Source organism: Carassius gibelio, chromosome A20 (assembly GCF_023724105.1).
Source record: "Carassius gibelio isolate Cgi1373 ecotype wild population from Czech Republic chromosome A20, carGib1.2-hapl.c, whole genome shotgun sequence".
Taxonomy (NCBI): Eukaryota; Metazoa; Chordata; class Actinopteri; order Cypriniformes; family Cyprinidae; genus Carassius; species Carassius gibelio.
Window position 1 is genome coordinate 14,573,808 of NC_068390.1, and position 24,935 is coordinate 14,598,742.

Below are 24,935 nucleotides of genomic sequence, written 5' to 3' on the forward strand. Positions count from 1 at the left end.
AGCATATTTACGTTCGGCTTGGTGTGGGTGCAGATATGCATTAACTTCCTTTATAGATTGTATTTGTGTGCTGTTATAGATTCTAGTTTTGGCCATGTTTTTTCTTTTTTCTTTATTTCTATGGTTTATTGTTAAGAGACTGCTATCTTCCTTTCAGTTATACCGTGTGTGTGTGTGTGTGTGTGTGTGTGTGTGTGTGTGTGTGTGTGTGTGTGTGTATGAAAACCAGTTACTGGCCCTACCAGAGCAGGTTAGGGCAGTTCTCATGTTTACCTGCCTACTGTTTTAGCTCTGCCTCTTTTCTCTCACTTCCTGTATCAGGTGCGTGCATGTGTACGTCAGGAGTTGGCGTCCCTGTACATGATAGGATGGCCAGGGGGCCCTGGATTGAAATTCTCACTTGAAGACCACCAGGACTATTTACAGAGCTTACCGGACATCAGGGAAATTTTTAACCTGTGGCCACAGGGACAAAGTCCTCTTATTTTCTCTTTTACTTTTCCTCACTCACTCTCCCCTTCTCATTTTCCCTCTGCCGGAGCGGTTGGATTACCTGTTCAGGTAAGCGGGAGAAATACACCGGTCTGAGTATATTTAATCTGAACATTTTGTCACTAACTTTCACCTGATATTGATTTTGTTTGATAATCATGTACTTGTTGACTCAGCACAGCTGTGGAGAAACTTTCTTTGTGTATTAAGCAACATGAACCCTTTGAAGTGACAAAGCCCATGGAAACTTGTGTGTATTTATACACATAGAGGCATGTGTGTAAGTATGGCACATGTGTTGATGTTCATATATTTGTAGTGTAAACACCTTTAGCTTAGATTGATGATCGTCATCATTATCCTCTTGTATCAGCGGTTCAGACCACCAGCTGTTTAGCCAGGAAAACCAACAGCATATCCCCTGTCAGTATGCATGTGTGTGTGTGTGTGTGTGTGTGTGTGATTGAGCCAAAAGTCTAAAGAAATAGAATGAAAACGTGTTGGAATAAAAGTGGGTTAAAGAGGAAGATAAAAGGAGAGAGGTTCGTACAGAAAGACGCAGAAAACTAAAAGGTGGGGGTGAGCTATGTAGATTTACATATGAACACTTATGTAACTCTCCCCAAGCTACGCTGGCATGAAGTTCTGATGTTCCTCTCCTACATACCAGAAACATGTAGCCTCATTTCTCATACTGATTGTGTTGTCCAAAATGTCTCTTTTGAGATATATTTGCATTAGTTGTAATTATTTTCCTCATGCACTCACTCAGAACACCCACTTCTGTCATCTCTCTGTGAGTGTTATTTTTTGTGTGTGGCTATGCTCATTAATATCCATAATTTCCACTGAATAGTCATTATATGTGCATTAATCACTGTATTGATTTATTGCAATATTTATTAGCTATATGACGCAACAGTTGAATGTTTAATCAAAAGGGAACCCCAAGGCTCCTTGTTAGGACCTATATATAACTCAACCATTCAACCCTGTTCAACAAAATTATTACATAATATTGTGTGTGTGCACGTGGGCACGTGTGTATAGATTTACAGGTAGATAGATTTTATAATGTCTATAGATCTTCATATTTTTTGTTGTGACAGCCAAATCACACAAATCAGTGTTTAGTTTTTAGGGTTATGTTTAACTCTTCATTCAAGTTGAAATCAGAGCATGCAAAGATTCAGATATGCTGTGGAATGTTCTTCTACAACATGTCTGAACAAAGCATGGTGAAGTCAAAAACAGATCAACAGCAGGACTGAGAGTAAGAGATCCACCTAGCTGCCTCTTTTCTTACAGTGCTGCCTACATCAAGCATGTCTGTCTATTCTGTTCGAACAGAAGCACAGGTGGCATTGCAAGGATAAGATGTTTTTGGGGGGTGAGGTGGAGGGTGGGTGGCATCTAAAAGCATTTTCGCTAGTGGTCTCAGACTTTTAGACCCCACTATATATTTCTGTTTACGTTTGCATTAATTCCAGTGGTGCATTGTTGTGCACTTTGTTTGATGGAAAAGTTTTGTCTGTGCTGAGTGATATAAAGTGCTGACATACACACGTACAAGACAAGGCTGATTGGGCACAATATTACACCATGATAGAACCATTAATGCACACTTTGTTCTGTGTAGGTCTGTATATTCCTTTTATTAAGCCATTTATTGAGGATATTTTCAGCATTTTCAGTCACTAAACACTGATCCCACTGGATCTAAGATCAAAATGAGCTTTCTAGTTGATTGTGCACTTTAATGCCATTAGCACTCTTTATGCATCGTAAACTAACCACCACTTTCCTTTGGGCTAAAGGTCACTTAAGAAACAATATTATCTCCTATATCAGAGAGACAGAGTTTAAGGAAAGAAAGTAAAATGAAGCAACAGTTATTAAGTCCTGTCATACTGTTTGTTTAGGACAATGACTTTTTCACCAGAAGTGCCTTTGCATTTGGGAAGACAAAAGAAAATGGAAAATCGTAATTGAATAAGAGCCGCAGGGTAAAAGCAATTATTTTTGTGTGTTTGTGTGTGTAATGCAACTCAGTCACATACTCAAGCCATATAGTCACTCTGAAGGATTATTAAAGAGATGATAATTTACGGGGAACGCAGGATTGCCAGGTATAACTATGTCCTTGGGCACACTCCTTTATGGGTGGGAGTGTGTGTGTGTCCTCTTATATAGTTCTGGTTAAGCTCAGATCAGATTACAGGGAGGCAGACAATAAAGCTATTCTCATGCATTCACCTGCAGTGCTCTGTTGTTCAAGGGTTTCCTCTTTAAATCAACAGTGGATGACTTCACAAAATCGGAGAAATGCACAGAAAGATACTGGGAGGATATGAGGGTGTGTACTGTGTTCAGTGCAGAGAATGTACTTAGTGAGATACTCTAGACAAAATTTTATGGCTGCAATAATTTTACACTCCTATCGAAACCATGCAAACTCTCACGTGCGAATAAGTTGTCTGTACTACAACAGGTGTGGTTATGCACTCAGTCTTATGAAAAAACATCCCGACCACAGGATTTCTTTTACAAGTGAAAATTAAACATTTGTCTTTATATACTCACCCACATGTCATTACAAACGGGTATGCTGTTGTTTTTACTGTGGAACATTAATTATTTTACTATAAAATGACAGTTTATAGAGACTATACTATTAAAAATATAAAAACATTAGTTAACTTTTTTATTTCAAATAAAATAATACTGTTAATAATAAAATTACAAATTCAGAATGACTAGAAAGATTGTGAATAATGACAAAATATTCCCTTAAGGGCGAACTACATTTATTTGTTTAAACTTGAAGCTTAGTTAAATCTGAGATAGGAGTTTATGTAAATTTAGCTACAAAGAAACACACACAAACTCCATTCTGTTCACTAGTAAATGACAGGCTCACATGAAGCCAGGTATAATTGCTTTCAGAGTAATGCTAGAAAATAGCTGTCTCTGTGTGACCTTGATTAAAAACTTCCACTGGCAGTTATAAAATGACACTTTATTTTTTCTCCGACTGGGATTATTAAGAATCTCAGGTGCACCATTGATATTTCTGTTGCAAGTTTTGGATCAGTGTGATATTTCTCCTACTACCAGCTCAGGGAATTAAAAATAAAGTAAGAGCAGAACAGACAGAAATTAAAAACTCATTTTTGCTTCCCTCGTTTTGCTAAACGTTGTGTCTTTGGGTGTGTGCGACCTGCTTTTCCAGGAAACACAGCTAACAAGATTATTATGTGGCCACACCTATTTGCTATTAATGATGGTTCCTTTCTTTCTTTTTATGTACTCCTCCCGTACAGGTCGTGGCTCAAAACGCAACCTGACACAACAAAGCCCTCCAACCACACAAAGATTGAGTAACACTTCAAACTTCAACACCATTTCTACCATTTCACAATGAGTGATCAGGAAGAGGCAGGCGCTGTGGCAATGCCTGTTTGTGGTGCAACAGGTGTCAGTCCCACCTCCCCTCCCCCTGACCTGTGCCATGTCTGTGGACAACGACACCAACAGGAGGAGAATCATGAATATACTTACAAGGAGGAGGTGGATGATGACCTTATGTGCCACATCTGCCTTCAGCCTTTGATCCGGCCACTGGACACCCCCTGTGGACATACCTATTGCCAGGAGTGTCTGACAAACTTCCTGCTGGAGAGCGACTTCTGCCCGGTGGACCGCACTCCACTGATGCTGCAGACCTGCCGGAAGTCCAGTCTGCTGGTGCACAAGCTGCTGGATAAACTGATGGTGTCCTGCCCCTTTACTGAACACTGCAATGAAGTGATGCCGCGGGGAGAAATGGAAGGACACATCAGGAGCCGGTGAGGAAAACACCCTCAGAGCTGGTTTTGATATGATAGTAGTGATCTTAACGAGATTTGAGCTTCTTAATGAAATTTAGCATGGTGGTAGACAGGCTTGGAAGATGACAGTCTGAGACCCAATGTGATATAGCCAAGTAGAACATGGATCTGCTAGTTTTGTTGGTCCTGGAGCAATGTTTATGTCATCATCACTTGAACACTACCAGGGGCATAACAAACATTACGACTATTTTTTAGAAATATCATTGTTTTTTTTTTTTTACTTTACCTGACGCCAACAGATGCATTGATGCAAACACTAAGCCGTCATTTTCCTATGGCAAATGCCTGTTTACTTGTCGCCAAATCAATTAGGACATTAGGCCTACTGAATATTAATTAGGTAATGTTGCTTTATTAATATTCATGAGTCAAGCTGATAAGTTTTATAATTGTGCTTACCTATTTTCACTGCTGCAAATTTGCAGAGAAATGTATTCAGCACCTTTATCTAGGGAAATTGCATCAAACAAATTCGCATTGAAATGACTGGATTTCCCCAGTGAAATTCTGTCAGTCCATGGTCAATGTAACCACATCTTAATGCTTACAAAAAAAAAAAAAAAAAAAAATATATATATATATATATATATATATATATATATATATATATATATATATATATATATATATATATATATATATATATATATATATATATAGTGGTGGGGTGATAAATATGAGGCAATCCCTAATCCTAACATAAAACTAAAACCTAAAATCTTCAATCTTATTGGTTAAAACGGATGTTGATCCTGACATTCAGTCAGGTTTGAAGGATGTTTTCAGTAAGGACTCATCTTCAGATGTCTATGTTTGAAGGTAACATGAAGGTTTGGAAAAGCACACACAGTTTAAGTTATTGTACTGTGCAAGCCCGTTTTGAATTGCTGAATGTGACTGATGCATTGAATTCACACTTCATCTTCTCATTGGCATTCATGAGCAGCTCTTCATTCATTTTCATTCATAAAAGACTCTTGTCAGTGATTCGCCTCAATAGAAGACAAGTGTCGAGCATACCTTCATCAGCATGCATGCATCTGTTTGTTTATTTTGTTAGAGGTTTCCTTTGTTCTCCAATTTTTAGAGGTAGCAACCCCACAGTGACCTCTGTTAAACTGATCTTCCACCTCAAAGCCTTTGGGGGCATTATGCTTAATAATGCTTTTTATTGGAACTCTCCCTCACTCTCTCCATTTTCAGGATGATAGAGACTCTGTCGTTCCTTTGGACTGTTTCTGAATCATTACTGCTCCGCAGGCCTGAGGGCCTCTGTTGAAATTAATTGCATTTTGTTACTGGCGTTAATGGAAAGTTTCCCTCTCATTTAAAATTCCACTTATGGAAACATGATCAACTTGCCCTTTTCTCCAGTCAACCAAAAACCCACACTTGTTTCTTTCCATACTATTGCTCCTCTCCCCTCCCACATCTGTTTACATATTTTGGGCACTTAGGCTATCAGTTCATCTTTCTTTGTATTTCTCTTCCTCTCGTTGCTTTCTCCAAAGTGGTATGGTCTCCTGTGATTTTAGTTGTTCCAGGACTGTAAATTTGGAAAACCTTGAAAATGGGATGGGACTTAAGCAGAACAAGACCTTGTGAGGACTCTTTCTATGTAAGAATGGTCTTTCACTTCACATTCACTTCAAAATTTTTATGACAACATTTGTACAAAGTACAAAGTTCCTCTTGATTCCATGCACGTAAGCTCAATAGCTGAGATGCATTTGTCAGCGTCAGCTGCTACAGATTGTGTTTGTGTCCCAGCATTTGTGATCATGTGATGTTAAACCGTGAAGGTTCCTTCACACTGGTGACTCATAACATTGTGGTGAGAAGATCTGATGTATTGAGTCAGTTTCGATTGCTGCTTTGTTGTGTTTTAGTTAGTTTGCATGTGGTTTGGTTTTTTTGTATTAAATGTAGAGAGGTTTGTATCTTGTATTGTATGTTGGTCTGTCACTTCTTTTGTTTTTGTGTTTTCAGTCAAGCATGTCTAGATGCACTTTGTTTCTCAGTGTGTAAGCATGTGCTTGAGTCTGCATGTATTTGGCGGTCTACAGACTTTCCTGGAATCCTGGATCAGATCAGAGAGGGAATGTGCCACTTTAGGCTCTTATGAACATGCAATATTGATAATAGCACATGCGATACTGTCACCAAATCATATGGTTATTGAAACTGTTGTAAAGTTTGGAGATCTATGAACCTATAACCATAGTCTGATTACATGACCTTGTGAATTATTGTCTGTTTGGAGAATGATTGAAAAATATATTGCTAGATTAACCTCACAGCTGAACAGATAGAAGACATTCCATGTCTGTCGGTCTCTTCCATTCATCCATCCATCCTTCACGTCTACCCTCAACACACACGTACCCACACACACACACACACACACACACACACATCCCTTCATAGCTGAACGAACCGTTGCATTGCAGAGGGGGGTGGTCTTTGCCATATGCTCTACCATTGAGGCATATAGACAATGATATATGGACCACCCAAGCCTGCAACTCCCCCTCTCTTCTGTGTCAGTTGGTTCACCCCAGTTCTCTCTCTCTCTGTAGAGCATGCTGCAGTATAAGTCAGACGCTGTGTTGCCACACTCACACATACTCTCTCTCACTCTCTCTCTCTCTCTCTCACATTCACAGCAGCATGTGGGCTCGTGAGCGTAAATCCTCTTACTCTTGGATGATGCCCAGGACAGATTAGACTGCAACGCAACCATCGCTCCCGACTGGTGTGCCAGCAAACACTGCTCTCTGCCTCCTCTTCTCCTTCTACCTCACCCTTCTCTTTTCTTCTCCATCTCGGCTTCCATGCACCTGTGCCCGTTCCAGATGCCGCTCCTGACTCTTCTCAAGTCTTTCTTCATCCTGCACTCTCTGTTCTCCTCCACTGGCAGCACTCCCAGTCTTTACCTCTCCGTCCACTGCTGCTGATCTCTCTACTGCTGAGATGACCGGGCTAAAAGACTGAGGGAGGTGAGGAAAAAAATTAAAGTGGAAAGACGGAGAAACCAGAAGAAAAGGAAAAGGAAGAGTAGCTTTTTTAATTAGAGAAAGGCGGGAGGGGGGGTCAGAACTGTAGTAGAGGTGTAGAAGCGAGGGCCAGGGAGGAAGCCGGATAGGAAAGACTGCATTCAGCCTAGAAAGAAAGCAAAAGAAAGAGAGTCTCAAGACAAGAGACCCTGGAGAGAAGGGGTCATGAAGGCTCTGCTGCTGTTGGTTCTGCCCTGGCTCAGTCCAGCAAACTACACTGACAATGTGGGCAACCTCCACATCCTCTACTCAGAACTGTGAGTAACACACACATTGGTTCTCGCCAATGTCCTGTGTACGTGTACTTGATGTGAGTTGTGCCCATAAGTACCATCTCATCTTCTAGACTTAAACAGGACAAGTCGCACTGTGCCCCATCCCATCCAGCACTGCAATGTGTGCATCTGATTGTGTGTATAGGTGTGTGTTTGTGTGTGTGTGTCCATACATCATTCTCAATGACCTGTATAAATCCCAACTGATCCTGTTTAGTTTTTTACCTAAACAATTGCTTGCATACTTGTATGTGTTTGTGCATTGCTTGGATATGTGTGTGTTGTTGTCATTTGAAGTTTATAGATTCTAGATTATACTGTCATGTCTAATATGTAATTTAAAAAAAGAAAAAAAGCATCATGTTGTGTTTATTTATTGCAGTTGTATGGCAGGGGACAGTGTAGAGGTGATTATGGTTGCATTTTGTGATGAAGCATGTTTTGTTTTGATGCTACCAAGCAGTGAGGGACACTGCAGCATGGCTGAGATGACCTAATACGTGTGTGCGCAGGTGTGTTTTCACACAGTCAGGGGAATTTGGATTTTACATTTTGAGTATGTTTTTATCGTCATATATTATTTATTTCTAAGACATAAAATGAATGTTATCTTTGCACAGTTGCTATGCACACCATTCAGAAAAACATAACACAGGTACTCAAACACCATCTGCATATCTGACAACAGAACGTCCCAGCACGGAACATAAAACATTCAAGTTGAACTTCTCTGTTGGGTCAGCGTTAAACAGCGCTTCATTGTGCACTGCACTGTCAAAAAGACACTTCTGCATTCAGCATGAGAGTGCCGCGAGTGTGTCTGGGTGAAAGCTGGTTATATTGATCCCGGGTCTTTGGCAGAAACACAATTGTGCCGTGTAAGTGCATGTGAAAGGCTGAGCATAGTACAATAGACTGCATTACAAATCCTCTCTGCTCTTAGAATCGAGACTATACACAACACAAACATGCTGAACTGGTGTGTATAGCATGGAAAACATTGGATTGGAACAGGACAGTGAGGTGTCTTCAGAGGGATGAATAGTGAGGAGACAGATATGGTAATTTCCTGCACCATCTGTCCATGCGTTTGTTTGGCTTGGATCTCTTAGGATGAGGTCTTTCTGTTTTTCATCTCTGTGTATGTGGGTCACCATATAAGCCGTGTTTTATGATTTATGTCCCTGTGTATGTGAGTGTCATGGGTAGACATGCCGTCTTGCGTGCATACATTGAAAAAGATACAGAAAGAGAGGTGTTGTGTAGTCCATTTTTGTTTGGCTGGTTGATGAGAGCAAGGTCGTTCGTTTACATCAAATATAATGAAAGAAAGCTTCTATTCTCATCTCTCTCACACACACTGGCCTTCTTTCTTGTATTTCTGCTAGTGTTTTGCTTTGCCCAGAATGCCTTTCTTAATAATTTTTACGTATCGGTATCTTTTCCCTTCTGTCTTTCTTTGTTATTGGATGTTGAACTTCTCACAGAGATCTCTGTAGTGCTGTGGTGGACATTCATTTGAATGATGGCATATCCTATCAGACTGACCCTGATAGGATAGGATAGGATCAATTACAAACATGCTACTATCTTATGTTAACATCTGTCTCAGGTGATCCAGTCACAATAGTTCAGGCGAGACAGATCATGGTTTATGGTGTAGTAACATCTCATGTAACCAATCTGCTCTAAAATAGACTTGTATTTATACTGTATTTTGGAATTGTTTCACATAATCTGTGCTATTAAACAGCAACTTTCCATATGTTTTGCATTCCAAATTTTTCAATAAGACACATATTTTCTTTAAAAACTGCACTTAACCAGCAAAGAAACCCTTGTTTTAGTCCAACTGATGACTGAGAGACGAATATAAGGTCCTTTTATTTTTGTCTGGGAAAAATGTGGTCCAATGTGTTGCTGACTACCTCCTCATGTCGTCTGAATGTTCGGATCAACACTGTTTTGGACAGTGTTTACACTTGTATACAGAACTGACTACTTGTGAAATTAATGTTAATTCCAGGTGTAATTCCAGTGTCTGTCAGAGCTGATATCCTGAATGTTTGATCTCGGCTGAGGCTTCCCATCTTCCTTTGACTACACATTTCCTTTCTCTCTTATGCTTTGAGATGCTTCATTAGACTTTTGATGAAACATTAATCTTCTCTGTGCACTGTTGCAAATGTTTTTATGCGGATGATTGATGCGTGTGTTTGTTCTTAGGGGGACAATACCTGATAAACAGCGTTACTAATTCTGTGACCAGTTTATAGGTGATCTGTGTGATTTCTGCACCACTAGTGTCACCAAATGGTATTGCGAAAACAATAGTGGGCACGCAGGTAGCCATTCCTCAGTCTCATGTCACTGGTTGGACCAATGTTTCAGACTCGTCAGGATTTTTCAATAGTACCATTGTCACGGTCTTAATCATAGTCATTATTTACACTTGTTTTATTAAATTTGTTTGCCAATGGATCACTTATAATAGTCTTTGTATATTACAGGGAAAGATGAATGTATTTTAACACACTCAACCTCTCTTCCTATCTGGTGTCCAGCTCTATTCAACCAAAACACTTTTGCTTCCCAACGCTTTTATGATGTTTAGGTGGATCTTGTGTAAAGGTATGCCGAGATCTGCCTTTTCATGTTTGTGTGATGTTGGATGTGTCTGCACATGCTTTATCAGGTGGTATTTGAGAAAAACCGCTCGCACACAATGCTTCTAGACATATAACAAAGCATTATTGAACTATGTGTCCATCCAACATTTGCTCTGTAAAATAAACACTTTTATGTATGAACAAATTTCAAGATATGCAAATGTGTTTATTATAGTATTTATAAAAATTTGATTTAATTTTGTTTTGTTAATTTTCAGTTGAATGAAATATGTTTCACACATATTTCTGACAATGTTTTTCCATAGTTTTCCATAGAGTCCTGCTATCGGATTGTGCTTGAGCATTGATGTCATCAGAAGAAAATGCTGTCAATATATTGATATTTTATGTCAATCTAAATGTAAAAAAGTACATATAAATGTTTCACTTTAAAGACATAATCTTGTCTGTCCGCATCTAAAGCTGACTTTCTAATTGCTCAAATAGGTGTGAGGAACTTCTGTTAACACTTATGCAATGTAAGGTTACCTCAAAAGAAAGTGTTTAAGTGAAAAGAAGCACTTTAGAGGTAGGACATCACACTTCTTGAGGGATGTGCTAACATGTCTAGAGCTTTCATACATTAAAGTGGCACATTTGGGCTGGAATCAGTTTTTGTGAATCAGATATCTGCACAATACAGCTGTGTTTGAAAATGGCTTGGCTGCTCTGACTCATATGAATGTGAATGAGAGCGGCTGGAAGGCTGATCCTGTCAGTATGAGACTCTAGAACAATATGGTTTTGATTTGTGTCCTTCTGCTTGGTTTATGTTTTTTCTTTTAGTAGGAATAGATCAGTTATGGATGTGGGGAAGGGTGATTGATTTTGTGTATGTGCATTTGTATATGTCTGCATGCAGCGGATGGCCCTGGTCAGACAGCAGCATGTCGTCATCCGGGTGACGCGCGTGTAGTGAGAAAACAGGGCTGTAGCTGTGGGGCCACATGTTGTCGTGGTTGACCTTATTTTCAGGCGTAGTGAGTGGATGACCACTGAACGTGAGCGGGTTTGTCCTGCGGCATTCGCTGGCTCACTCGATGACCGCATAACCCATCTACTTATCTGTGCCAAGGCACATCACACAAACAGTAAACTACACAGAGAAAAGACAATAAATGTATGAACCGTGTTCACTGATGTTGACGTTAAACAGATATGTATTATATGAACCATCACTAAACAGACAGAATGTATGTAGATATATATATATATCCACTACCATTACATTTTTTTACAAATATTTTTGTCTGCAAGTCTGCATTTATTTGATCAAAATATAGCGAAAGCAATAATGTTGTGAAATATTATTACAATTTAAAAAAACTTTTTTATAGTGTATATTCTTTTTATATATTTTATAAACATGATACTTCAGATCTCATTATAATATGCTAATTTAGTGCTCAAGAAACCTTTCTTATTATCAATGTTGAAAACTGTTATGCTTTTAAAATTTTTTACATGATTAAAATTATTCAATAATTTATTATATACAGTATGTATGTTTGTGTGTGTATATATATATGTACACACACACACACACACACACACACACACAATGTCATCATATATAAATTTCCAATACAGCTGAAATACATTTATAGCTCATTTGTATACAATTTATTTAATTTTATTCTTGCAAAGGTAATTAAGTTAATATTTTTTATGCAAGTTTTACTTCCAGTAGTTAACTTAACCTTGCGAATGTAATGCCCATTATCTTACAATGAAAGATATCTGATCTCTCTCATAGCATTATATTTACCAAAAAAGCTTGATGGTCAAATGGACATCTACATACCCCCTAAAAAAGCACCTGTTAAAATCCCTGTCAGACATTTATCCTTTTTAATTATGGCACATCTTACAAAAGATAGAGGCAAAGTCTTGATTTATCCGGAGTGTTAATAAGAAATTTCAAAGATAAATGGTTATCTCCAAATAATTACTTCTTGTCAGCTTTCCTTTCTTCTAATTTCTCATTAAGATTTAATTTCAGCTTTTCCATGCTCATGCACCTTTAACTGGTGCGAGGCTGCAAAATCAAAGCAGTCTTCAGACAAATGAAAAGGATGACCTACATGTGACTGCCTCGTTCTCCTCTGCAGAGTCAAATACTGCTTCTGAGCGCTTTCCCCAGAGAGTAAGAGTTCAACAGACTGTCTTACGCTCTTGCCTAAGTGTCTGTCCTGCAGTTGTTCTGCATCCCTTGCCTTCCTCGTCAAGTTAATGATGATGAGGAGCAGGAAGTGTAAAAATGTTGTTGCTAATTCAACACTTTAGCCGCACTGGAGACAGAGAGTTGGCAGAGTCCTACTCCCTGCTCAGCACCTGAACTCAGGGCCGGATCTACACCTGGGCTGGGTGCTCAGTCACTGCTGGGAGACAGTAAGAGAGTGTAGGAAAGGCACAGGAAGTGGAGGGTGTGTGTTTCTATCCTGACAGCGTGCAAGCAGAAATAGAAAGATATGAAATTCTCATCATACTATATAGACAGCCAAAACACAAATCCTAAAACATATTTTAATAAATCAAGTAAAATTGCAACTGAACTTGGGAGTTAGTGATCACCAAGCATTTTGATGTGTATTTCGTTTGTCAAATTAGTTTTGTGCGACATTAGTGGGTAGATAAGAAAAATAAATGAAAATGCCTGTGGAAAGGGTGACTTGATTGGACTCTTCACTTTATACAACATATAGTCACAGAAATAAAGAAACAAAAAAAGTAAAGTACTAAGTACAAATATGTACTATGTACCATTTAGGGCTAAATTAGGTACAAAGATACCTTTTAGCTTTTGTACCTTAGGGTACTGCCCCAAATTACAGCTTTGTACCTTTTTCTTTTTTAAAAAGTGTAGAACACTTTTTAATGGTTGTGAAGTAAGTTTCTCATCAAATGCAGTAGCTACCCAGTATGTGATTTTGGATAAAGCTCATTTCTAAACCTGGCATGGCACAATGAGATTCCAGCTACAAGCACTTTGTGAGTTCACACTGAGCCCGAACTGGGACGTGGCATGTCACAGTCAATCACAAAACAAAGCCAATCAGAATATGTCTTTCGGTTTACAGTCTCAATCACACTAGCAGTACGCTGCACTTGAACTTATAATAAAAAATGTATGAAACTTAATACAAACTTTTACATCATCCACATTTATTGTTTAATATGCAAGATTTTTGGTTCCAAAACCAGTAGCGCAAACCCTCCCCCACTGCCGATTCATTGGTCAACTCAATCATTCACTCATCTGTTAGATGTAATTCATACTTCCCAGATTCAACTCAGATTCAGCTCAGAATAATCATGGATGAATCTGATCGCGACAAACACTTATGCTATCTATCACATATCTATCATATGTGCTACAAATGTTTTACTAAGGTTTAGAAGATTGTATTTGTTTCAAAATTGTGTAGGCAGCCAGCACTGTGATAGACATAACCAATGAAATCTTTAGAATGGTTTCAATGGGCTTTTGCGTACTAGTGTAAAAGGCAATGCAGGATCTTGTCATCCCAGTGGCACACTTGGAGAGGGCCGCATATGTGAAGATATCTGGAAAACTAGGCCAAGCAGAGCTGCTCATGTGAAGCTAAAGTGTGAATAAACAGAAGATTACACATATACACACGAACCAACAATGAGCTCATCTAAAGATGATTTTTTTGCTCTTAGAACATTGGATGTTTTAAAGCTTCAGTACACAAGCACACACATGTTCACTGGGGAACATGGCGTCTTAAAAACAATTAAAATACACTGCTGGGATGTCAGTTCTGTCCTTCTGAATCCATGCAGAACAACACGCAAATGCAAAATGGATGGCTCTCTGTGTGCCATGTGAGCGGGTCAGTTGTATCTACAGCTTCAGATTGTGCACAGGTCTTAATGTTAAGTGCTCAAAGCAAAGATAACACACACTTCAGCACTATCTCCTGCACACATTAGAGAACTGAAGCAGATCACTGTCCCGGTTCAACACTGAGAGGGAGAGAATGTGAGAAATAAAGTCAATGCGGTCGCTCAGCTGGGGGAGGGGAAGGTTGTAGAGGGATGAACATAAATCTGCTGCTGTCTTCATCCTGCTGTTCTCATCACAGAGAAGTAGGGAAACAGAGTAGTGGGAGGGGAGGAAGAAGGTATAGAAAGAAGGTATGAAAGAGAGAGAGAGAGAGAGAGAGAAAAAGAGAGAGAGACATGGTAAAGGAAAATGGAGGTCTGCATAATTGTCCTTGCATGCTGCCAGTGTGGTTAATGCTGTCGATGTGTGTCACTGTTCAAAAGAGATAAATGTAAAGTTTTATTTTTGGGGCAAAGTGTTATATACATATATACATCTTTTTTATTATTATTATTATTCCAATGCAACTTCAGATGCATAAAGGACCAAGGTTATTCTTGTTAACTAAAACTAGAACTAAAACCATAAAAAAAAGAATCTAAAAATGTTTAGTTTAAGCACTAAAATAACTAAAACTAAACAAACATAAAAGTACTTAGTTAACTGTATATATTCATTTAATTAATTGTTATATATTATATATCTGGGGCAATCTGTTTGCCTAACCAATTCCAAGCTCCATTTGGTGTTGCTAGTAGCACAGCTAGAGAGTTCACTAAAGGAAAAAAAAAAACAGATTATGAGAAATGTAAATGGATTTTAAAAATGTCCCCCAATGAGTTTTACTTGGCCATTTATCTGTCTCTCCTCTTCTCCGGTCTTAATAGTTCTCTCAGAGCTTTTTTTCATGAGTGTGTAATCCTCCAGACAATGAACGGCTGGACGTGAATACGTCACAACTCCTAAAGTCCCAAAGAAAAAAATGATCTGTGTCTCCTCCTCCCTCCTCCTTCCAGTCTTTTTCTCCCCAAGATTATTACTTTCCTTAATCCTTCCTCCTGCTGCACTGAAGCTCTGATCTTCAAACCCATCAGCAGATTAAGTACAGATAAGGAGGAAGTCACTTCCTTTGATAAACTTCACAAAGACTGATTAAAGTGCATTTATATGTGTGCGCATGTCTCCCCAGTCAAACGTCAGAGCAATTAAAGAGATCAGACAGACCGGGCACAACTTTCCAGTGATGCGTTTCTCTTTACAACTGTTAAAACTTAAGAAATGGCAAGACATCTACAGTATATCACTATATATCAGGTGTCTTAAATTGCTATAAACTAGACATAGTTTCATACATTATGATTACTCAGCTGTTAGTTTAACTCACAAATCATTGTTGATTTTCTGCATTTCTATTTTTGACGTATTGCAGCTTCTTCAAACACTTTATTTAGCTTGTTTGTCTGAAATAAAATCCTTGTATTTACTTTATATAAATTAATTTAAATATTTAATTCAGATTAATTTCATGTAATTTATATTTCAATGCAATTTATATAAATTAACAAATGTACGAAATATTAAATAAAATATAAATTTTAAAAGTGTTTAAATGTAATTTTTATATAATATAATACAATATAATATAATTTTTTATAATATAAATCTACATTTAAATAATTATTTGTTATTCTTTTACTGGTCCCCAGGTAGTTCAAGAATATACTGAGCTGGTTGCAGGGACTCGGACACAATATCCTGCAGTGCTCTGAGATTTCAGATGTCAATCGGAACTGAATGTGCTGCAGTTTTGTCAGAAATTGCATTCTGTGCTGGTGTAGCGTTGCATTGCAATGTTGTCTGTCGGTCAACTACAGTCTCCGGCTCTTTAACTGCTGCTGTTTGTGTAAGCGAGTGTGTGTGTGTTTGTGTACGCCGTTGTAGCCACTTACAAGAGTGCTGATTGCGTGCAATGATGGCGTGATTTAGTACCTCTCTCTTTCTCAGTGGTTCAGCAGTGAGCTATGATGATGACATTTCTGTCCTCTCCTCTCTGTGTGTCAGTCGTAGACTGAGCTGTGATTACTGATTATCCTGATGCTTGCGTCTGGATTAGCAGGCTTGCAGTGGAGATTCCAAGGGGAAGGGATGAAATATTTCACATATGTATGATACCTCTGCCCCCCTTAAGATGAATACACTTGAGTAGGAATGCAGAGGAGGAATTTATAAGAGTATCTGATGTAACATGCCTTTTAAATACATCCAGAGTGTAACATATCGATAACGTTGCATTAAAATGATTATTAATAGTAGTCAATAGTGTAATAGTATTTTTGTAGGTTTTAATGACTTTCAGCCACTCTAAGAACAACCCAACTGTTATCTTTTATTGATCTATTTCTGTATATCTAGAGTATGTAATATACAAACATACATAAAATAGGAACAGATAAAAAGAAAGTAAATAGATCAGAAATTTAGTTTTGTCAGTTAATCATGTCAAGAGACATTATATGATGGTTCATACTATAAAAATATGACAAAAATACAGTCTTAGAGCTGTATTATTCAGTCAGGTTCAGGATAATCCATGCACTCAAAAGAGGATTGAAACGTCGATCAGGTTTTGATGACTTAGATACAGACCTGTTTGTGTACTGATGTCTGTAGTGTACTGGAAGACTTAGTGTACTTGATTTAGTGTGTCCAAGCTTTAAGTAGCCAGCGAAATATCCTAGAGATTAATTTCATTATTATTAAGAGGAGAGGAGCACATAATTCTCCCTCTTTTTGTCAAGCCATTATGAGGTCTCTCCGGGCTGTGGCCTAAATCTCCACAATCACAATCAAAAATAGGAAGAAATGAAAATGAAGAGCAAAGATAGAGGTTTGATTTTATTTATTTATTTTTATCTGTCTGCTGAATGCATCTCTCTCTCTCTCTCTCTCTCTCTCTCTCTCTTTGAATAAATAAATACAATAATAACAATAATTCAGGTAAACTAAATTCATATCTAAAACTAACTACTATAGTAAAACTACAAACTAGGATACTAAAACTGAATCCTAAACTTACCCCCTACTAAATTAAACTTAAACAAAACCCAATGAAAAATGTTACTGAAACAGTCTTGTTTTAGTAGCATTGAGATACTATTATATTTTTCAATCAATATTTTAAATTAGTTCTTATTTATAGATGTTCTATTTTAATTTCAATTTAGGATGGGTGACAGCGAAGCGAAAAGGATGCGTGAGATGAAGTTGTTTAAGGTCGGGGTCCAGGCAAGATTGAGAGATGGAGGGAAGCGAACAAACGACAGAAAGACTGGAGCGTGGGGAGAGAGTGATGGAAAAGTGCATAAGAGTTGTTAATCGCTCTCTGTTGCTCTGTGTCCTGCTGCCCATCCATATGGCTGCATATATGTATGTGTGAGAGAATGAAAATGAAAGAGAAAATTGGTTACAAGATGACTGACACATGGCAGCATTCATATAACTGGATGGTTGGATTAAACGATAACCTCTGGATTGCTGTTATTGTGGCTACATGGTTTATGGCTGAGTCTGTCAGGACAAAGACACGGGTTATGACTTCAGACTGCTGCTTTATCTCTAGCAGGAAAGCCTGTTTTAATTAACATCTGCCTAAGCCCATTAACAAAGTAACACACAAAACCACTGTGTCGCAGACTCTCTTTCTCTCTGCACACAAACACACTACACAGCACTATGCAATCTTAACTAACATTATTAATATTAATATTGTTCCTATATTAACACAAATATCATTTTCTACAATGTTCAGAGTTAACTGAGGACTGTTTGGTCAACACTATAAAAAAATATTTTCTTAATCAGTTTTTTTTTATAGGCATCATATGAAGCTATTTAAATTTTTCCTTTCTCTTTGGAGTGTTAAAAGCTCTTCTGTAATCTGTAGAGTTTTAAAGATTAAAGTCCCAAATCATTGTTACATAAAACAGCTCATTCTAACACGCCCCTATGTCTACGTCACGATGTGGGAAGATTTGCATAACACTGCCCAAATGTTCACGCAAAGAAAGAAGGTGTAAGTTTATTTATTTTACACAGTTTAAGATATTTTAGATTTAGTCCGAGAGCTCTCAGTCCCTCCATTGAAACTGTGTGTATGGTATACTGTCCATGTCCAGAAAGGTAAGAAAAACATCTTCAAAGTAGTCCATGTGACATCAGAGGGTCAGATAGAATTATTTGAAGCAGAGAAAATATATTTTGGTCCAAAAATAGCAAAAACTATAACTTTATTCTTCATTGTCGTCCGGGTCTGTTTGGAGAGAGTTCAAAACACTGCAGTTAAGTGATATCTGGTTCGCGAACGAATCAATCGATGTAACCGGATCTCCTTGAACCAGTTCACCAAATCGAACTGAATCATTTTAAACGTTTCGCATCTCTAATAAGCATTAATCCACAAATATCTTAAGCCGTTAACTTTTTTAAAGTGGCTGACACTCGCATCGGTTTTCGGATCACCAGTAGTTCTTTCGGACAGTTCGATTCAATAAACCGGTTGAATAAAATGGTTCAACCGGTTCTTTTGCGCTCGACGTAATGATGTCATTTGCGATGATTGCCCTTTATTAAAGCCTTCGGTTTACCTGGGCTCATAACATTAGCACAGAATCAGTTCAGAATCAATCACCAAAAAAAAAACAGTTTGGTTTAGATGCTCTGTGTGTCATTCTGCTTCACACAACACATGCGCAGTATTATCAGCTCCTCGGTTCTCAAATCGGACGCGTCTGACAGAAACGGTTCTTGACTCGAGAATGAGTCAGTCTGTTGTTCATTATCTGGCTCGGCTCAGTGTTCATCTTCAGGCAATCACAATGCACTGGATAGCTTGCCAATCAGCATACACTTCACTTTTCAGAGCGATGAGCTTTGTAAAAATTTGTGTGTTTCAGAAAGACGGTGCATAGAGGAGCAACAATAATGTACATTATATGGAAAATATATTTTTTTTAACCTTAAACTGCATAAACACATTGCATTACACCAAATAAACAAAATAATGTTATTTTTAGCAATGTTATTTTTTCTTCAGAAAACAAAACTTAATATTTTAAATCATTTTGATACTCAAGTAAATATCTGTTGTATTGTTGGAAAATCATGGGTAAAAGATCCTGAAGTGAACTGTCCCAACTGGATGGCCTCCATTGAGCCTCTTTTTGTTATATTAGGAGATTATGTTTCCTTTCAGGTAATCACACCCATTGCTTTTGATGGCAACAGAAGAAGCAAAGAATGCCTTTCATTGACTATACAGTTCTTACCAGATAGCTGTAAATGACTTCATCCATCCATCTTTCTATCATTCTATCTATTGGTCTGTCTGTCAATATCAGGGATATGTTATATATGAGAGTAGTAGTTGTCATCACAACAAACTCCTAAGCCATAATTTTTATCCTGACACATTGTTAATCGACCAGCGTGAGGCAGGATTTGAGATCTTTCATCAGAACTGTGACAGAAGCTGACTGAAAGCAGCTGTTGCTCTTTTAGGGTGTTTATTAAGTTTGCACACCTCTGAGGCACTCCAATCAGTGGTCAGTAGTAAGTGAGATATACGGCCAGTGTCAAGCTCTCTGCCACACATACCTTTTCTTTCTTTCTCTCTCTCTCTCTCTTGTGGCATCTATGAGAGTGAAGACAGGCATGAATACTAAGACAAAATGCTTTATTTTAAACCTGGTCCCCAAGGCATGGCATCTGTTCTGGTGCTGTACACATATTTTTGGCTGCATGTGTCCACCCATTGATTTATCCCTCACAGCCAGCCCTCAGAGAGAGAGCTCTGCTCCAGCAACCACCATAATGGTGCCATCATTCACTTTACAATTGTATGAGATGATTTTATTGTTTTCTAGTTAATATAGGACCATAACTTTAACCTAACTGTTTAGTATTGATGAAATAACCAAATTACATCAAGTGTGCAACTGGGAAGTCTGCCCCTATTATCTATCTGTCTGGATACCTCTGGGTAGCCCCGCCCCCACATTGAAACCTCATTGGTCCAAAATAAAACATAAAATATCTTCTGTCTGGATGTGATTGGGTCACATTGTACAGAAGTTTCTATGTTTTCATTCAGTGTGGACGGGCAAATTGCTTATCGCCAGACAGAACAGTGTAAAGCTCAAATTCAGAATGGAGGAAAACCTGTGACCTTCTATGAGGGTTTACTTGGGTTTACTCATTGTCTGTGTGTGTGTGAACATAATGACATTTGAGGAATGCTCTCGAGTACAGATTGAAGCCGCAGGTCTATTACTGGATGTGTTCATGTGTAATCTACACTAGCGTCTGACTGTCAGTGTGTATGAGTAAAGTAAGGTTATAAAGAGATGGCTTTAGCAGATGATTAGTTTTATAAGGTAAGGAATCTCATTTCAAAGGTGAGGTGTTTTATATTCTAGTCTTTGTGTTTGTTTGCCATGCTTCTTGGGGTGAAATCTCTTTGTTTGTTAGTCTCCTCTGTGACAATGCAGCATAATTTATCAGCTACACAAGAATGTAAACTCACAAAGATCAAGTACAAGTCCAAATACACCCTCTTGTAACAATGTAATTATTCAGTCTCCTCTGCGTGACTTTGCTTTCCTAATTAGCACATAGATGATGACAACGTTCATTGAAAGGTAATATATCTTGCTGACCTAGACGTCGTTTTGTGTGTGTGTGTTTTCACAGGTGTAAAGGAGCGTCACACTATGGGCTCTCCGCAGAGAGAAAGCGGCGCTCTCAGGAGGAAGACTGCACAGACAGCACCTCAGAGCTCACTGTGGCAGCACTGCCCGGGGAGGGATGCCCCTCCTCTGCTATCGCCCTCCTATCAGACGAGCCCGGCCTGGTTAACCCCGCCTATGAGCCCAGTGTGGAAGATAACAGCCAATCCGGAAGCACCACCAGCCTGGCAGCACGCAGCGGTTCAAGGAAGAGTGAGTGTGAGTGCACACATTGTGCTTGTGTGTATTTATCTAAATATTATGTTTAATATATATATACAAACCCGATTCCAAAAAAGTTGGGAAACTGTACATATTGTGCATATAAACAAAATGCATTAATGTGGACGTTTCAAATTTCAATATTTTATTCAGAATACAACATAGATGACATCAAATGTTTAAACTGAGAAAATGTATCATCTTAAGGGAAAAATAAGTTGATTTTAAATTTCATGGAATCAACACATCTGAAAAAAGTTGGGACAAGGCCATGTCTACCACTGTGTGCTGAGTGCCACTGTCTGCAAACGTCTGGGGAGGGAGGAGACAAGTTGCTCAAGTTTAGGAATAGGAATGTTGTCCCATTCTTGTCTAATACAGGCTTTTACTGCAGGCTGGCCATTTCAGTACCCGCATACTCCTTCTACACAGCCATGATGTTGTAATTGTTGCAGTACTGTATGTGGTCTGGCATTGTCATGTTGGAAAATGCAAGGTCTTCCCTGACAGAGACGAAGTCTGGATGGGAGCATATGTTGTTCTAGAACTTGGATATACCTTTCAGCATTGATGGTGCATTTCCAGATGTGTAAGCTGCCCAAGCCACACGCACTCATGCAACCCCATACCATCAGAGATGCTGGCTTCTGAACTGAGCGCTGATAACAGCTTGGGTTGTCCTTGTCCTCTTTAGTCCGGATGACATGGCATCCCAGTTTTCCAAAAAGAACTTCATATTTTGATTTGTCTGACCACAGAACAGTTTCCCACTTTGCCATAGTCCATTTTAAATGAGCCTTGGCCCAGAGGAAATGCCTGCACTTCTGGATCATTTCTTCTTTTTTGACCTAAAGAGTTTTAGCCGGCAACGGCGAATGGCACAGTGGATTGTGTTCACCGACAATGTTTTCTGGAAGTATTCCTGAGCTCATGTTGTGATTTCCATTACAGTAGCATTCCTGTATGTTATGCAGTGCCGTCTAAGGACCCGAAGATCACAGCTATCCAGTATAGTTTTCCGGCCTTGACCCTTACACACAGAGATTGTTCCAGATTCTCTGAATCTTTAGATGATATTATGCAATGTTGATAACTTCAATCTCGTTGCAATTTTTCTCTGAGAAACTCCTTTCTGATATTGCTCCACTATTTTTCACCGTAGCATTGGGGGAATTGGTGATCCCATCTTGACCTCTGAGAGACACTGCCACTCTGAGAGGCTCTTTTTATACCCAATCATATTGCCAATTGACCTAATAAGTTGCAAATTGGTCTTCCAGCTGCTCCTTATATGTACACTTGTATGTACAACTTTTCGGACCTCTTATTGCTACCTGTCCCAACTTTTTTGGAATGTCTAGCTCTCATGAAATACAAAATGAGTCAATATTTGGCATGACATTACAAAATGTTTCACTTTCAACATTTGATATTTTATCTATATTCTATTGTGAATAAAATATACGTTTATGAGATTTGTAAATTATTCTATTCCTTTTTTACTCAAGATGTGTCCCAACTTTTTTGGAATGGGGTTTGTACATATGTATTTATATAGTGTTATATAAAGTATTATATAATTGTATATATATTACTATATAATTGTATATATAGTATTATATAATTGTGTATATATATATATATATATATATATATATATATATATATATATATATATATATATATATATATATATATGTTACATTTTTGGGTGACTGTTAAATATTAACTTATATACTATAAAATTACATTTATTTAATTTTTATTTTTAAATTTTAGAACAAAAACTCAATAACAAAGCTTTGAAATTTATAACAAATTCAGAACAAACTTTTTTTTCAAAATCAGTTCAAACTGCATGTCTGAAAAGGCTCAGCTGAGACACACAATTGACATTGCAGTTAAAGAAATAAAGAGGAAGATTTAAAGAAAGAGTTCAAATATGCCTTATAAATACTTATGAGGCCTGTTCCTGACCTTCACAAATGAGTTCAGATGTGTTTCATTTACTGACATCCCCCTTGAAACGGGAATCCTGGAGAATGGGGACAATAAATGCTGCTGCACCAGCATGTCTGGCTTCGGGACTGGAAACAGTGTGACAGTTGAACAAGCTGTCTGCTTCCAATCCAGCCAATGCTTCTGTCAGAACTCTGTCCATCAGGACAGAAAGACTGAAAGAATTGAGGATTGAGACAGAAAAAGTGTTTTAACCTTTACAGACTCAGCAAGTGTTGACACAGACTCTCAACTTCTAATAATTCCACAATTATAATAACTTCCTTGAGGAACATTAACTGACTTTAGGAACATAAAATTAACTTAACAGATCATTAGTTTGTCAAAAACTCTTTTTATATATATATTTTCTCCACTGATCACCCGTAGGGTGTTTAAAAATCTTGGATATATCGAAACATTAAAAGCTTGTATATAATGCAGTTTTATTTTTGTCTTAACTTTCATCTGTGATGTCTTAAGTTACACAGACATGCAGAAAAATGTGTCCTGCACTTTTTGTGCTGATTCAGGTCTGACCTGTAGAAGTTATAATCTTACTGCAGTGTCCACAATACAGCACCAGCAGGTGTATGCTTGACCTGCAGGTGTAATATATTATGATGCTCAAAAAAGAGAGACAATCTGATTGGCTACTGTGTGCAAATTAAATTCTGGTAGGCTGGAAGTGGACAGCATAATGTGTGAGGGACATGTCCAGACATGTTTAGTTGCAAACATCTCAATCTCCTCCTTTCTTACTCAGTTCCTTCTCACATTCATTTACAGATCGCAACTTTGACAGAACATCAGTGCGTAGTCGCTCTTTTCGCCGCCTGAATCGAGCCTTCAGTGTCCTGAGGAGGACCAAGAGTGGGACAGCCGTGGCCAATGAGACCACAGAGGAGCTAGACAACCTCAGAAACGCCAACATACCACCTGAAGGTGAGTTTGTGTCTCGCAAGTATTGTATTTGGGCATTTCCAGCTGGTCAAGTTGGAATCCAAATGGTTTACCAGCTAAACACCAACTTCACTTGGCAAGAAGACCAGCTAGACCAGAAGATTACCAACTGTGTAAGCAGCTAGACAGAATTAAACCAGTTAGGAACAACAAACCAAATAGGTTTTTAGATGCACTGTGTTATAAAATTAGCATGTTTATAAATATGAAAGATTTTCTAACTGTGTAGTGTAACTGTGCTGTTATGAAGCATTATTACATAGCAATAAAACATGAATTTTCCTATTAATATCGTTCAGTACCATGCTAAACCAATATCAATGGATAGTAAAAGGAGAAAGGGAGTGTCAGAAGGTGACAGTCTGGTTTGGGTCCGCTCAGCCCCGCAGTAGCATATGGTCCTTTAATAATACAGATGGAGCCCGAGGAGACTTGTCAGAGGGAGACAGAAAGGAAATGAGGCGGTGTGTCGGGACAGAGGAACTGGACAGAGGAACGGTGAGGGAGATGGTTGCTTTCTGAATGAAAACAAAAGAGAAAAAGAGTGCTTGGGAGATTGAAAATGAGTAAGGAAAATACTGATAAGCGTCCGTGTTTGTTATGTAACAGCCTGGCTGCAGTAGTAATGAGCTTCACTTTCTCTCTCCCTGCAAGCAATCAGAGGAGATGAGAGGAAAATATTGACTTTGAAAGTGAGAAACTGCAGATTGTGGAGAACATGAGGATACAAGA

The 24,935-nt window shown here is 38.4% G+C and overlaps 1 protein-coding gene across 5 annotated transcripts in view; it reads left to right on the forward strand.

Annotated features, from left to right (window-relative positions):
* The first annotated feature begins 322 nt into the window (after nucleotides 1-322).
* Nucleotides 323-24,935, forward strand: part of LOC127938807 (E3 ubiquitin-protein ligase LNX) — a 40,978-nt gene continuing 16,365 nt past the window's right edge. The window contains exons 1-5 of one of the 5 annotated variants that reach the window (XM_052535679.1): nucleotides 323-561; nucleotides 669-772; nucleotides 3,816-4,340; nucleotides 20,986-21,239; nucleotides 24,030-24,185. In XM_052535679.1, coding sequence (XP_052391639.1) covers nucleotides 3,913-4,340; nucleotides 20,986-21,239; nucleotides 24,030-24,185 — 838 coding nt within the window. In that variant the 5' untranslated portion in view covers nucleotides 323-561; nucleotides 669-772; nucleotides 3,816-3,912. Of the gene's footprint in view, nucleotides 562-668; nucleotides 773-3,815; nucleotides 4,341-6,995; nucleotides 7,699-20,985; nucleotides 21,240-24,029; nucleotides 24,186-24,935 lie in introns of those variants that run through there. The other 4 variants (XM_052535678.1, XM_052535680.1, XM_052535681.1 and 1 more) reach the window with 4 other exon arrangements.